This window comes from Triturus cristatus, chromosome 4_1 (assembly GCF_964204655.1).
Source record: "Triturus cristatus chromosome 4_1, aTriCri1.1, whole genome shotgun sequence".
NCBI classification, from domain to species: Eukaryota; Metazoa; Chordata; class Amphibia; order Caudata; family Salamandridae; genus Triturus; species Triturus cristatus.
Window position 1 is genome coordinate 804,533,195 of NC_140585.1, and position 16,181 is coordinate 804,549,375.

The window sequence follows — 16,181 nt, forward strand, 5'->3', positions numbered from 1 at the left end:
ACAAGGGGAACAGTTAAAAAATTGAACTAAGCAATAAAAGCTAAGCAACAGAAGAGATGCAAGCTAAAGAAGAACAATAATTGTTGATTAGAGGAAGAAATGTCCCACAGTAAGGGGGAGGGAGTCACATCCAAATTACTGAAAGTATAAGGGCAACAATCCTACATGCCTGATTAAACCAAGGTACATGGGTGAACAAAAACCCAGAATTGGGTAAAGAACTGAAATACACAATAGAGGGGGGTATTTTTTATGAAGGAGAAACCCCAGCAATAAAAGAAATCAGATAGGTGTAATAACCAACACCTGAGGGTAGGATATTAGGACACCGGACAGAACAAAATGAAAAGGGTTGTCCATTGAGAGTGTTAACGAAGGGGACAAACAAGCCAACAAGGAAACTAAGTCCAACAGGATGAAACCATAATCTTCTAGGAAAAGTTTCAAGTAACAAAGGAATCCACAAAAAGGTGGATGAGCAATTATCACTCCAAAAGAGACCACATAGTGTATTTGCAAGCATATAAATGTAGACTCCTTGATACCACACATGTATGAACTCCAAAAAAGGAGGAGTTTGTGGCAAGAAGGTAAAATTACTTGCCTGTAAGCAATAAGTGAGTAGAGCAGATGACATGAAAAATCAAAGCAAGGACAACAAGACTGGTGGTAGAAAAAAGTCAGCACTTAAGTACTACCAAGTATGTGGAGGTAACCACAAACAAGACCTCAGCAAGCTGAGGAAGATTCTTTTTTGTTGATAAATCACCCTTGTGAATGAAACGTGTGCACCAGAGTAGTCCATTAAAAGTGCACCCTACTGAAGAAGAGTAATAAGCTTGCTAAAGAAATGAAGGACACATAGAGAAAAGAATGTCCTAGCGGGAAATAATGGTCAGGCCAGTAATGTAGACAACAGAGTATAGACTGTGGCATGAGTCCCACTGCTCCAGTGGAAATTTAGAGCCTTTGCCAACACAGAAGTAGCAAACAGGATGCTCCCTTTATAGATCAAGAAGAAACGAGAGATGCACAAGAAGGGGATCTTATTGAACAAGCTATATAGAAACTCACCCAGGGGGAGAAAAGTGAAAGGTCCCTAAAAGGGTTACTAAATGTTATTTATCAACGTGAAGTGCCGGGGGAAAAGAGTTCCAGCAGTTAGGATGAGAGTCAGGGTTCGTAAACACTAGATCACAAGTGCCTCTGATAAGTAGTGCAGAACCATAACCGGTCATCGACAGTGTAAGAAAGATAAGAATAATACTTGCAGGAATACCACACCAGGAGTCACCAGTAGGTGGGATAGCCAACCATGGATACCGCCATGGAATGCTCAATCAAGAAAGAAATGAAGGACCAACATCCCCCATACAAACTGAAATGGATGGAGTTAGGGAGACAGACCATAGCAAGAGCAGAGCTACATTTCTGTTCCACTCTGACTGTCACGAAAAAGCGGCAAAGCATAGTCGGCATGAGCACTAAAAGTTAGGGACCACCAAAAGTGGTCTGAACAGCCTCTGAAAAAAGTGGAGGTGCAGGTTGGTATCCCCCCTTCAGGGAAATCTGCAATTATAGTGCCAATTTTTAAAAGGGACATAGACAAGATCCCACCTGTTACCGACCTATTTCCCTAATAAATTCATTTGTGAAGTTAGTGGGGTGTATTATTTTACAACATGTGGAAAGTTGTGCCAAAGCAAATAACATATTTTGTCGAGTACAGTACGGTTTTAGGGAAGGCAAAGGCACTATGGAGCAGTGTTTGAACTTAAACCTACTGATTGGGAAAAATGTGGTCTCAAAGCAAGGGTCCTTTTGACCAGGTAAACAGGTCAAAGCTATGGAACAATTTGGCAATCCTAGGGCTACCTCTTGCACTGGTCAAGGTTTTAAGAGCTTTACATATGGATGTAAATGTTTGTGTCGGATAAGGTGTGGGTGGAGAATGCACGAAACCTCTTGGGCTCCCTTTTGGGGTCAGACCGGTCTGTGTGTTTGCGCCCATTTTATTCTTGTATATTAACGGTCTGAATACCTATTTGGTAGCCAGAGGGAATGATCTGCCCAAGGAAAAGACGGTTTTCGTGCCTTCCGTGCTCTACGATGACGCAGTATTGCTGTCTCGAACGGCAAATGGCCTTAAAGTGCTTGTTGACCTTTTTGTTAGTTACATGGATGAGCTGGAACTGGATGTGAACATCACTAAAACACATTACAATATGTGCGGGAGGAAATCTTGCAAAACTAGACCCATTGTCATCGAGGGGAATACGGGTTCTAGGGTGCCTGCATTTCCTTACCTGGGGGTCATATTTTACCAGCAGAACAATTGGCTTGCCTGCCTACCTAATTGTTGTATACATTTTAGCCAAGCTTGTAGCGCTCTGTTTAGGTGTTCAACATCGATAGAGAGTAAACCTATCCTGCCCTTATTGCAACTTTATAAAAGGAAATGTCCTCCTGTACTGTTGTATGGTGCTGCAATTTGGGGATACTGCAACTGTAAGGTTATACAGCGAGAAGAGAACCGCTTCTGTAGGAAACTTTTGCATTTGTGTCTAAACAGCTCATCGCTATTTATGCGCGCACTTGGGCCTTGATTACATGAAGGACTGTGTGGCACTGGCCCCATTGTTTTTGTGGATTTCAGTGTGGTGAGCACACAGCATTCAATGGGGATCTGATCGAAGATTGCCTTGGGTGCGTGCATGGGGTCAAGGTATCGTGGTTAAATTACATCAAGTCCATAACCAGGTCCTTAGGTTGCCCTGACTTGTTTGAACGACCCCACCTCCTTAATAATGGGGATCGGAGACTAGTCCGGAAAAAATATCTAAATCCACTAAAGGAAAACAGGGAATCCAAGGCACCTAGAAAATCTATTACCAGATCTCTCCTGCTTTTGAAAACCGTTGCAGGCCCCGAGCCCCATCTTTCTGCTGTTAGACATCCTTGGCTAGGAACACTTTTAACAAAATTTTGCTTGGGTTCAATACGTCCACGTATTTGTTTTCCTCCCGAACAGTTTGACCATAAATCTATCCAGATATGCCCTGTAATGGCTGCTCCCTTCACACTCTGGAACACCTGGAATTATTTTGCCCACTTTATGGTTTTTTTAGGTCAAAGGTATCTATTACCACTTTTAAAGTCTAGGGGTTTCTGACAGTTTTGACTGACTTTTCTACACTTACATCTATTATCAGATTATATTGTGATGTTGCCTTTTGTTTTTAAAGGTGCTTTATATTGAAATAAAATCTTGAATTTTTAAATTTGATTGAATTATAAATAGTCACAAACACAATTTATTATTAGCAGCACCTGCATATTCAAACATTGGCGACGGCGGCATTGGCATACCATAGAAACACTTAAACTTAGAAAATCAACAAAACAGAGTTTACCGTTTGTTTTACTCTGTGGCCCGCCGCTTCTGTGACTTGGAACCTGCTTGTAATTTCGGCCGGCCCGGGACATGTCCAGTGGGGAAGGGGACTCACGAGTTGATGAAAGGAGGGGTCTTGCCTGCATCGCTCCCTCTTACTAACCCTGACGACTGACGAGGTTTCGAGGCGCTTCTCTCTTGTGTGAACTTATGAACGCTTCCAAACACCGTAGATTGACAAGCCTGGTAGAGTCTTCCACGTCAAGTGAAGTCAGAAGCCCCTACTTCCCTGGTCTTGTTCCTAACCCTACATCGGGATGTCACGTAACTTCGATGTTCTCAGATTTCATCTAAACAAAGTTCTACTGACTTGTAGTAGCCCCAGCAACATTGTGTGTTTTTTGCTCAACTCCCATGTAAAAGTGACAGCAGAGATTCGTACCAATTGTCGGAAACTGTATTCCCAGGTGTTGGAAAGATGCCTGAAACGGTATTTGTGCCGCGAAGCGCACGGGGGGGGGGGGGGTGCCGCCGTCTCAGGTCCGTTGGCGCAATGGTGCCTACAGCCCCTCTCAGCCAATCCTGGCGCTGCCAACAGCGCCAGGATTGGCTTAGGGCATGATTACTGCTCGCCCGTCTGCCCATTAGGGGACCGAGGTTTGAGCCTTTGCTCAACCCTCGCTCTCCTAATGGGCATGCGCCAGCCTGTGCAGCCACAAGTGCGCATGACTGGATGCGGTGCGAAAATTCGCTCACCTTCCCCACCCATGCGCACTTGTGCTGCAGCTGCTGCCTGTTGCCCCTGGTCCGTCTGACAATCATGTCAGTCAACATGACTATGGACCGCCCACCCCCTTCAGACTCTGAAGGGGGTGGGCGGTCTGACGTCTTGCTGACTGACATGATTGTCGGATCTCCCTCGGCATCTTTGAACTTAAGTAAACTGATTCAGTTTACTTAAATTCAAAGACGCCGAGGGAGCTGCGGGTTGGGGGGGCTACGCCCAAACGCCCTAATGGACGCACCGCTACTGTTAAATATGCCTGGTCTGTGCCTGTCCTAAGAGAGCAGTGTATTAGATTGTTACCTCAAGGAGCCATGCCTTCCCTTAATTATTCTGATGCCAGTTCTGCCCTAATCTTTGTTTAGATGGCTTGGATCTGATGGGGCCGGGTTTCTCGTCCTGAATTTACTCAGGAACCCCTGGTCGACAGATTGTCGGTTCCTGCTTAGAAGTGTAGAGGGGAGAAATATCTTATCTAATTAGATTTCACAATTCAAATAAACCATGACTCCGAAGAATCACTGACTCCAGGTTCGATTATTACAAATCCAAGAACAGTTGGACATATACCTCAGAATGAGGGGGTAGAAATACATTGGAACTAATACAAAGCTAAACCTACGAGCAAAGTTCAATCTCTGAAGTAAGCAGAGAATGACCAGTTTTAAAATCAGGACGCAGATAATCACTGCGCCAACATCAAGAGTATTCTTCATTTGAGGTTCGTAAGTGAAAAGCATTAGTCGGTCCCTACACTACCAGTAACGTGACATCCTTACTTAGCATTTTCCAGGCAAGTTCAGGCAAAGGTGTCAGCGCATGAAGACTTCCTAAGAAGTACACTCTCACTGAATGGGTCAAGTGGCATAAAGCCATGGAGCTCGTTCTAAGATGCTTCTTCTCTCTCCGACAGATCCCTAACCCCAACATCAGAATCCTAGGACACACCCATATTGCATCACAAGATCATCCCATCCGGCTGGTCACCTCCTCGTAGGTAACTTTCCAGTCGACTTCGATCCTCCCAGCCTCTGGCTCGATGACCTTGATTCCCAGGCCTTCTCCAGTGAGAAAGAACACTGTCCCACATTATCAGCACTCCCTATTCAAATGTATCCTCTCCTCCCTATACCCAACTCCTAAAACAAAAGCATTATTCGAACTAACAGAAATGAATTTCTCCACCTGCAGCAGAAACGTGAGAAATAAAAGATTCTGCATACACATAAACATTACAAATGCTTCACTTATGAGAGCTTGGGATAAATACACAAGGCCTACAGAAATCGTCTAACATAAGAATCAATCACCATAGATCTTCGTTGAACATACATATACGTGAACATAATCACTGTGCAGGTTTAGATCAATGCGTTACATGGCAGTAAACCAGATTCTCATTAGTCTAATAAAACGAGCATTAAGACTTTACCATTTAAAGCACATTTACAATGTGATTCCTTCACGTTGCTTCGAATCCCTCTACCACAATACTTAACTCGTTATTACATTTCACATTCTAATGATCAAATGTTAACACAACACAAGGATATATCCAGGTGCAAACTACTCGTGATTATAATGCACCCCTACAAATTGAAGAGCACTACCGCGCTCTATCAGATCAAATATGCTGAACTGTGTCTGGAGAAGAAACTGCTGAGGGTGATGCTTCTAATCCTCCCTCCAACCGCGTTCCACTTCTATTAACTAAGGCTTGCCGAAACATGTACACGTTCCACTTGTTACATTGGGTATTGATTTATGAATTGAGCTACAGATGAACAACACTTGTATGTATCAAAATGTTATTACAAAAGAAAAACCTAGTCCAGATTAGTGGCGTACGCTTCCCATTCATGGATGAAGTACTTGGGGATGACATGTTCATCTTGTGGGCAAAAAAGTTTATCATATAAGTGTAATGTTGTTATTGCTTGCTCTGCCTTTTTTTTAAAAATATATGCGCTTGAATGTTTTTGTTCAATGCACAACGTTTTGGCAGTTTGACATTCATCACGGTCTCTATTACTTATTGGAAACACGGGGCGATTCAGAGTTTTGTGGGCAGAGTAGTCCATCGCAAATGCTAGGAGTACTGTGTCTGCCAAACGGGCAGTCTGTTCGCCCTGTTTGGGGTTGGAAGGACCACTATCTTTCTGTTGACAGAACCGCAGTTGGGGCTCTGTCAATAGAAAGCTACCTCTAATGGCCCCACAGAGTTGGGGTAGTCCGAGTAAAGCAATCGTACCGCCCATTCTGTTTAGTGGATGGTCTAATGGGGTTCTTTTCTGTCTGTCACCAACAGGAAAAACCTAACAGTGAGGGGCAGAAGAAAAACATAATCACCCCCACAGCCTGTGAGATAACAGGTGTGTGGGGGGGTCATTAGTTTTTTTTGTTTTTCAAGAACAATCTCCCACTTTGGTACAAGTTTGGAGGCCATCCACCAAACGTTTTGTACCTTAAATGGAACTGCAGTGACGGCTGTTCCTCTCAACATACAGAGATGACCAGCCTTCTCTTAAATAGGGCAGAAGTCTGTATGTCCGGGGCTAAATCATGGACCTCAGTTGCTTATTGATATGTTAAATGACCACACATTAAGTATGAATACTTTGACCCATAGCAAACTTGTAGAGGAATTCCATGAGGAAATTCCAGGTGTCTGGAGTTGTCACTATCAGCTAGAAATTCCTCATGGAATTCCTGCTACGAGTTAATCCCTACTGGAATGAGAATGACTGTGCTGATCCGTTTTAAGAGGTGGAATGCCACATGCTATTCTTAGTTTTATGTGGATTGAGTTGGGTAGAGGGCTCAACCGCGGCTCGCTAAAGGAGGAGGGTTGTGAGGGTAGGGGATGGAAAGGGAAGTAGAATCCTGGCGGGAGAAGGATTGCAAGCAACCTATTGTCAGAGGAAAAGAACAACCACGGTTTTACTGGCTGGAATTACCAGTCCGACAAATCGGTTCAGGGTTCCAGCATCTGGAAAAACACGGCAGCAGGAATACAGAGCCTTGAGCAGACAAAGCAGAATTCCACCCAGTAATTTACGTTAGTTGGACTCGTAATCAGGGTCTTGGTAGATTATTTGTATTTATAATTAAGCATCATGAATGGAAAGTAATTTCAAGGTGGGACAGTTTAAGAACTGTGCTCAATATTTTACCTACAAAGGAAGCTTGTGTTATCTACAGTTCTGGCCTTGAATCCTTGGGGTATAGGGCCTAACTTTCTAATAATTTTGAAAAACAAGAAGTCAATCAGTGCAAATCAAAAAAGAAAGCTGAGCCAGAAAAGATGATAGTAGATTTTACGAGCTTCGTATCGCTGGTGAATATGGATTTCTAATCCCGGAATTAAATCCTTTATCAGGACAAGGTTATAAGTGTATAATTCGGCTTAAAAATAACATAGTCAGTGTTTGCCTCTAAAGTGCTGAGGATGTTCGATGTTCAAATCAGCAAATTATGGGTAGTGAGTGCTGTGATGGGGAATAAGTCATGTGGTCATTCAGCTATCGAGGGTCCGTTTGCGTACTGCAGAAAACGTGTATCACATTGTTGACTGCAACTCATCATCATCTGGGAGAGGATGTGACGGTACAACCAGAGCTGTCAACTTTGGAACTGGTGAACCATGGTCGAGTCTTGGCTCAAAATCCTGTAATTCTGGACAAAGCACTTAATCTCCGTGTACCTGAAAACGAATGTGGCTTTGTGTAATGTAATTGATGCTCATGTAAAGCGCTCCAATACCTTGGGTCAAGTTTGTAGTACATAGAACTGCCAAAATAAATGAAAAACTCTCCGATGCTGGGGGAAGGTCTTTGAACTAAAACTGAATGTAAACAATGTTTTAGTATCCAATCCAGGCTATTCCATGTGTTCCACCATATGATAAGCACACCATATGTTGGGTCAAAGAGCCTGTCGATATGCAGTGCAGATGATATGCAGTACTAGTCTGTTGATGGCAGACAGTTTTGAAACACTTCTTTGGGGCCCAATTTTATACATAATTTCTAGGCAAGTGGAATGTGGACACACAGTCCCAAATTCATCGAAGGCTTGTGTTAGCCTTGCATTACACAATGGCGACGCTAGGCAACGCAAGCCCTTAAGTTAGACTTACTATGCCACGCGAAGGCATCTTGCATGGCTGTGCACGGCATAGTACATCTGGAGTAACGCAAGGCAGCAAAATTCACTGCCTTGCGTTATTCTGTGTGGTGAAGATGTTCCATGGGTGGAGCATAGATGTTCCCATGCATCCACCCATGGTTTATGGCATTTACTAAGATTATTAAACCTGGAAATTAGTCAAAATTCTACACCCTCTCAGGTAAGGGATAATGAGGAGAAATTTGTTTATTTCTCCTCGTGATTTCCTCTTCCTATATTTGCTGCATTCTGCAGCACACGTAGAAAGAGGACAATGCCTTGGGGGATTTTTTTGAGTAGGAAAGTATCCCTTCCTGCACAAAAACAATCCTGGCTGTAACGCAAGGACCCTTGCACCATGGCGCGATGGTCCCTGCGTTGGCAGCCACAAGTGCACCAGCGCAGAGAGCGAGCAGGAATGTGCCATATGTTTGTAACTATAGTGCTTGCTTGCTCTCTCCATTGTATGCAGTACAAAGTTGTCTTGCTGCGTTTCTTTGCACCAAATATTGCTAAATCTGCCCCACAGTGTCAAACTGTAGAACCAGTTTGTAGTAGTTCTTCTTTTAAGTGCACTGTTCAGGTTGGTGTCCAGACACAGCTTTTGTATAGAATGAATCTTCTCACGGATGTCAGCACTAGGCATGCCTCCAACATGGAGAAGCCACAACAGAGCCACTAAGAGGTTTGAGGATTCTGCACCTGTCTGTAATCAGCCCAATAGAAGAAGTAATCAGGGACAGACACATCCTCGCCTCTCACATAGAAACATCCTCGCATCTCCCAACAGAGTCTGAAGTCCCACTCCTCAACCCCCATCTTCCACCAAATGGCAGGGCTAACTAAAGGCGGTGCTAAACTAATTTCTGAAGGTAGCTCCGTCTCCATCTTCCCTACTTTAGTGCCTGCAATCCCTCCCTCCAGCTACAGCAATGCAGGCAATACACGTCCACTGTCGGGGAACACAGGCCACACCCTCCACCTTGTGCTAGGCCATGCCAGAGGCATCGGAAATGTATCCCACTCCTGTCCATTACTCCAGCTTACTCATACGCATATCTTATCACCACAGGTTGCATACGGTACACATCTACACTCACTTGACACACACAGGATGTCAGTGCAAATTTATGGCATACGCATAATAGAACTTCTTTACACAGATAGACCTTTACCTCCAGAGACATAGTATGGCATACGCATAATAACAGAACTTTACACCGATGGGCCTTTAGCTCCAGTTACATAGTATGACGTACACATAATAGCAGAGCTTTACAGCGATGGGCCTTTCAGCTCCAGTTACATAGTATGACATACACATAATAGCAGAACTTGGCATAGCTAAAAAGTTCAGGGCACACTATTTATTTACTGTTAAAACACTGTTTATGTGCTATACCCAGGACAGCAATAGTAGTCCACTAACCACACTGAGAGCATGCTTGGTGTCCCCCTCCAGATCCGCACAGTCTGGGACAATCTTGAGCCTCTGTACACTCTTAGAGGATTGGCAAATTAAAAGGGTGCCAGATGTACTCTCAGTTGGCCACTCCAGGCAGGGGAACATGAACGTAAACCATGCAGGGGACATTCCCGTCCCAACAGCTGATGTTTGACATAATTGAAATTCTGTACCAGATATTGTACATATACTCCTGTAATGTTATGTATGCGTTGGTAGAAGGGGAGAAAGTACTGGAAGATCAAAATACATTCGATATAAGCACTTTATATAATTCAGTTCAGGTAAAACATGCCACTTTTTAATGTTGTCTCACTAAATGCAGAAATCTTTCTGTTTTTCATATACAGCTATTGGCTAACTGGCGACAAAGCAGGTATCAAAGAAGTGTTTATGGACAACATGCCTGGATACCCAGATAACATTCGAATCTCTAATACAGGCACGTACAGAGTCGGCTTTACTACGACGAGATTCCCAGGCTTCTTCACTCCGTTTTTGGATGCCATTGGGCCATACCCAGCACTAAAGAGATTTGTTGCAAAGGTATTGAGCATCTTTGTTTTAACCAAGGAAGATTTGTGTTGATGGGAGTGTGGTTCTTTTATAAATCTATTGAGCTCAGATACTAGGGGTTTACCTACCCAAAAACCTTTAACTATTAAAATGCATCAGCATGCACATTTCCATAGAAATTTAAGTTTGTTTTTGGGGTGTATGGTGGAGAGTGGTAAGATAGCTCATTGAGTTAAAACTCATTGTCAACATCTGTAGGTCACAAGTTTGTAACCCAACAAAAATAAATCCAGTACTCCATCCTTCTGAGTTTAGTAACTTTAGAATCATTAAATAGGGTCATTGAAACACCTCCTTCAGATATGAAATCTAGGAATGGCAGAAGTGCAGTATGAAGCACTAATTAGAAAGAAAATAATTGTTATTATATTAATTACTATGCCACCCAACTGGCCTTGCTCCCCACATTAGCACAACTTCATGGCAGCACCATATCTGCTAGGGAAGTACAAGCACCAAAGCACAGTGCCATAATGAGCTTTACATTTTAGCAGGGTACAAAACTATAGAACCACATTATTATTGCATCCTTATGACCCAGGGACATTATCACTAACTTGTTACTGATTCTATAACTATATTAGTAGCCTTTTGAGGCTAGCTTGCAGTCACAGATACCAACTTAATTCACAAGTCTATATGTTGTCCACCCCCAGCCAAGTATCTAAAATGATATTTTTCATCAACCAACAGACAACAGGTCTTTTCCTTGTATGCACCCAGGATATATCCCTGTGTACATCAGTACTGATAAAGCACTGCACTGCACCAATTCAGGAAAGAGTTGTAGACTCACCTCTTTAAGGAACACTACATCACAATGCATTAACCATCCACAGACCAGCTTTCTCTCCTGTTACTCATTGACTATACACTTGCCTTTGATAGCGTGCAGCGCTCCGCTCCCTTTTAGCTAGCTTCGCCCTATAGAAATACCATATACATACATACACACAATCAGCCCGTGTTTGGTAAAAAAAAAAAAAAGCTTCCAGTAACTGCCTCATAAATTGGAGGTGGTTTTCTGCAGTACGAGGCACCAAACCTGCAACTCTTGCTACTACCTTTCTTCGACCCGAAGCCTAGTTTCAGCTGCGCTGCAAACCGCACAATCTACGTTTGATTATCATATAATGCTGCTAGCTTTATTTCTATATGAATCTATGCTTATTAAAATATATTTTATACATGATTTGTCATATCATTTGCACTGGATGCCAGCTATGCAACAGAATATTTATTATGCGCCACCTTCCTGCATGGGCTTCCATGAATAACCCATTTCCATGTAGTCCCGGAACCACGCACTCTGCTTCCTGCTGCACAGTGAATATTGTGGTGTGGAGCTTGATATTAACTGGCGAAAGAAAATGCAAGTGGGCAACTGCAGATGATGCTGTTCAACCATGATGGTAGACGACGCTTACACAGCTTTGCACACCATGAACGGTGTCTTGCAGTGTGCAGATGATGGCAGCATATGCACAGACCCAATGTTGCTTGTGTACCTGCACGCTTTTGCTAGAATGGCACAGAGCTGGAGGTGACCTGCTGTGCACAGCTCCGCTAAGATCTCTTTATACTGCGCTATGCATAGGTCTCCTCCCCTCCCTGTTCATAAGCATGAAGGACAAGCAAGCACTGCTTATTCTGTCGAAATACATTTTCTCCATAATGAGTGATTTGCGAGACAGTCAGAGAAGGATTATCTGTTGTTTCGGTGATAGTCCAATAATATTTCTTCATGTTTCTTTACACACGTAAGCTTGAGTAATCTCATCCTAATTATTTTCTCCTGCAGGTTATCCCTTTGTCAGCGTTTGGAGCCCTTCTCCGCAAACATGGTTTGTTTCTGGAGGTCAACGACCGAGGAGAAATCTTGGAGAGTTTCCATGACCCAGATGGTAGTGTCACTTGGGCCATCAGCGATGTCTATGAGCACAATGGAAAGTTGTACTTGGGGAGTACCGATTTACCATTCCTGGTAGTGATACACTGACGGCCCTATACAGCCAGTAATGGGTGTGAAAGGCACATGGTGCATGTAGGATGTTCTTTATTCTCATAGGATAGATGTAGCACAGGCCTCCTGCCAGTACTGTCCATTGTGTAGTACAGTTGTACAAAGATTGTGGGTGGGTAACAAGAAACCCTTACAACATACAGTAGTGTAAATTCTTCTATACTGCTGAGAAGCATCAGTACTACAGTGTGTCTAAGGATAGTGCGCATACATTACTGGACAGCGATTGGTGGATGACGGAACATAATTTCCTGATTTTGAGTGTTACTGACTGATACTTAGGAGCAGAGGACTCCTTCAATGCTTTGTGACGATAGTCTAAAAAACTGTAACGGCGATCAGCAGCAAATTGACCTTGTTGACAGAGTTGTATTTAACAGTGACCGGGTTACAGTGACTGGGGCTCAGTGACTAGCAGCTGAGGAGATGCTGAGAAAAGATCACCTGCCCTGGCTTATCACAAGAGTCCTACTGATTCCAAGTTAGTTTCAGCAGCACAGAAGTATTTCTGTACTGTATAGTGCCTTTACAAAGACCACTTCCAATTGATTACAGCACAGACTGCCTTCCAGTGCTGTTGCTTTAAATGATAGTGGTGCAAAGACTTCTTTACAGAGATTACTATATATTAAGAGATCACTTGTAAAGGCTTAAGGATAAACGTGCACAACTTTATCCAGTAGTCTATTTTGTTAAAACATCTGTATAAACACTATGCCACTTTGCTCTATTCAAAAGAACACCTGATGGTGGACTTCCCTCTAGGACCGATGTTAAGGCATGATGCAAGGTTAACAGTGATAGCGCTTTTAGGACTGAAATGGCGACCAACATCATGATGACAATGATGCAAACATTCAATCTAGCATGCTGTGAAGACCACCGTAAGACGTTATCAATACAGTGATCAAAGATTTTGCCTTGAAAGGCTCCCTCCTGGACTGCATATATTAAGAATAGTGTTACTAAGATATTGGTACACTGACAGGAGTCATCACCGAGTCTGAGCACTTCTTTCTCCCAATATGACGGTCATCTACAGACATGGATAACATCTGTGAGCAAGGTACATTGGATGTTTTTGCTTTCATTGACCCATTTTATATCTCTTTATGTATTTCCGTACCAGAGATGCTGTGTGTTGCATCAGTCCTGGTTTTCATGTTTTCATAAATCTTATATGTGTCTTTCCCTAAAACATGTTAGTTTTGAGGGATGAAGTGGTGTACATAAAGAATTACGATAGAGCTGCAATTCCTACCTGATAAAAGAAAGTCCATATCCTATCTCTAACAAAGGGTGTTGGCCCGATCATGACTTTAAGAATAGAAGTCGGAGAAAGGTCTTTTAGGATAAAACAATATCGTTTTTGTGGCATTGGAAACAATATAGGAATGCCTCACTGACATTAGATCTGGTTTACCAATGCTAAAAATGTTTCTAAAATATAAAATGTAGTCCTCTTGCCTTAATAGCAGACTTTTAACTGTTATACTGTGTACAGTAACACTTTCCATGTTATACCTAGCAATGTACATGATCTTGAGTTTATAATTTAGTTCTAGCTCCCTGGGTATAACCTTTGTAAGAAACTGAGTTTATCATCTGTGTTTCCCATTTTAATGTACTTGAATTCATATTTTTGTATCAGATGTTTAGTCCAGTTATTTGTGTATTTTAATTAAGGTTTTTTTAACATTAAAAGAGACTTTAAAATTAAGTTGTTGTTTGCTTTGATTACATTTAAAATATTACTTTCTTTTGACAGACATCTTTAGTTACCATTGTTCTTCATCCACTTATTATTGCATAACTTGGTCATTCACTATACGTCCCATAATGGTTCCAAAGTCAGGGGGAAGAGCTAGGTAGTAGGTATAAATTGAAATGTTTCTGTAGGCAGATTTTATCAAAGTGGCCTTTTAGTTTCTGGATTTGAATTTGCACAATTTGCTTACGATAGGTCACGTATAGACAAGTGACTTCCTTGCCGGTGACCAATGTATAGCATTGTTGCTAAACACAGTTATATGATCTTTCTGTGCTCCGGGATTCCAAACATGAATATGAATGTATACTTAAAAAAACTTTTAAAAGAACACAACGCAATTTCTCATTAGCCTAATTCAAATCGAAATGCCAAACAAATCATTGACTAACATTTATTGTGTCATATATTTAAAATAAGGATTTAAAAAAATGAAACGCAATTTAACGCAATTGCAGTAGTCGCTAACATTACTTTTTTTTTTTGCAAAACCCCATTTCTTTAGAAGCACTATGAAGAAGGGGATTAGATGAAGGACTATAAATAGTCTCCTTATTTAAGGCAACCCTTTCTACACAGAGATGGTATCTTAAGATCACAACAGGACAAAGGGAGAGGTTTTCACTATCTTGTGCAGAATCCAGACGACTCTGGGTGTGTTCCCATGAAGATAACCTTAGGAGCTGTACCAGTGAAGTCAGAAAAAGTCTCTGAAACCTCTATTGTGGTTTTCGGCTATCTTGATCCCTCTTAAATCATATTATTTCAGAAAATCGGATCCAGAACCTAAAAAAAAATAATTCTTACATCACTCTTTTGCATTTAACCCATTTATGTTGTCTTTTAAGACTCTGTGCACTTTACCATAGTTAATCAGTGCTTAAGTGCTTGTGCTCTCTCTTCTAAATATGCCAGAATTGGCTTGCACCCAATTGGCATCTTTAATGTGCTTATCTGTCCCTAGTAAAGTGGTACTACATGTAAAGGGCAAGGCCTGCAAATTAAATGCTACAAGTGGGCCTGCAGTACTTGTTATGCCACCAACCTATGAAGCCTTAAAAACTTCTCTCAGGTCTGAAATTGCAGCCTGTGTGTGCACTTTTAAACTACCATTTTAACCTGGCCAAATGAACCTTTTGCCATGCCCAAGCCTTCCTTTTTAATACATATTACTCACCTCTATGGTAAGGCCTGAACAGCCCATAGGGTAGTATGTAGTGTATTTAAATCTTACTTTTCGGTTTTACAAGTCCTGATAGTAAAAAACTCTCATTTGATTTTCACTATTACAAGGCCGACCACTCTGATAGCAGAACATTGGCATTACATTTAAAAAGCTGTAACTTTCAAATGGGAAGCGGTAAACAATTCATATATGGTGTCTTTGGAATTGTAATGAAAAATATTATTTTATGGTGGTCGGATTTTTTAATCATATTTTGAAAATGCAGCTTTTAGAAAGTTGGCATTTTTCTGCCTTAGCCATTTAATTCTTGCAGCCTGTCTCTGGATCACATAACTGGACTTAGTTGGCAATTGGTCTTTGTGTATTCCTCCTAGACAGCCACACACAATTGAGAGCTTAGGTGTGCCTGGATAGGCCATCGCAAGCGGGATGGGAGAGCGGAATTGGATACAGCCCTACTTACATCGGAATAGGCTGTGTCCTGCCTTAACACAGAGGATTGCATACCCCCTGTAGTTAGTCTGGATCCAGGAAACCTGTGCACTTCAAAGGAAAACCTCTAGAAGTCTTTCCCACTTCAAAGGAGGTACCTGGTATAAATATTGGACCTCAGACCCCAACTCTCCAGTACACTTGTGAACATGTGAATACTACAGAAGGACTGCCACACTGCGTGCTGCGAAGGAAGATTTGGCTTGCACTCTTCACTCCAGGCTGAAGTGACTCCAAGGGTCAGCTACCTGGCCTTCTGTTCTGAGCTACAGGGCTATATCAAGCTCTAGAGGCTCCCTGCTACTGCCCAGCTGACCTGCTGTCTG

General features: G+C 42.3%; 1 protein-coding gene across 1 annotated transcript in view; it reads left to right on the top strand.

Annotated features, from left to right (window-relative positions):
* The window catches only part of LOC146855584 (adipocyte plasma membrane-associated protein-like), a 104,755-nt gene extending 90,627 nt beyond the window's left edge, over positions 1-14,128 (top strand). Inside the window, exons 8-9 of the mRNA XM_085653415.1 lie at positions 10,161-10,356; positions 12,188-14,128. Of these exons, the coding sequence (XP_085509541.1) occupies positions 10,161-10,356; positions 12,188-12,385 (394 nt within the window). The 3' untranslated portion in view covers positions 12,386-14,128. The remainder of the gene's footprint in view (positions 1-10,160; positions 10,357-12,187) is intronic.
* The last annotated feature ends 2,053 nt before the right edge of the window (positions 14,129-16,181 follow it).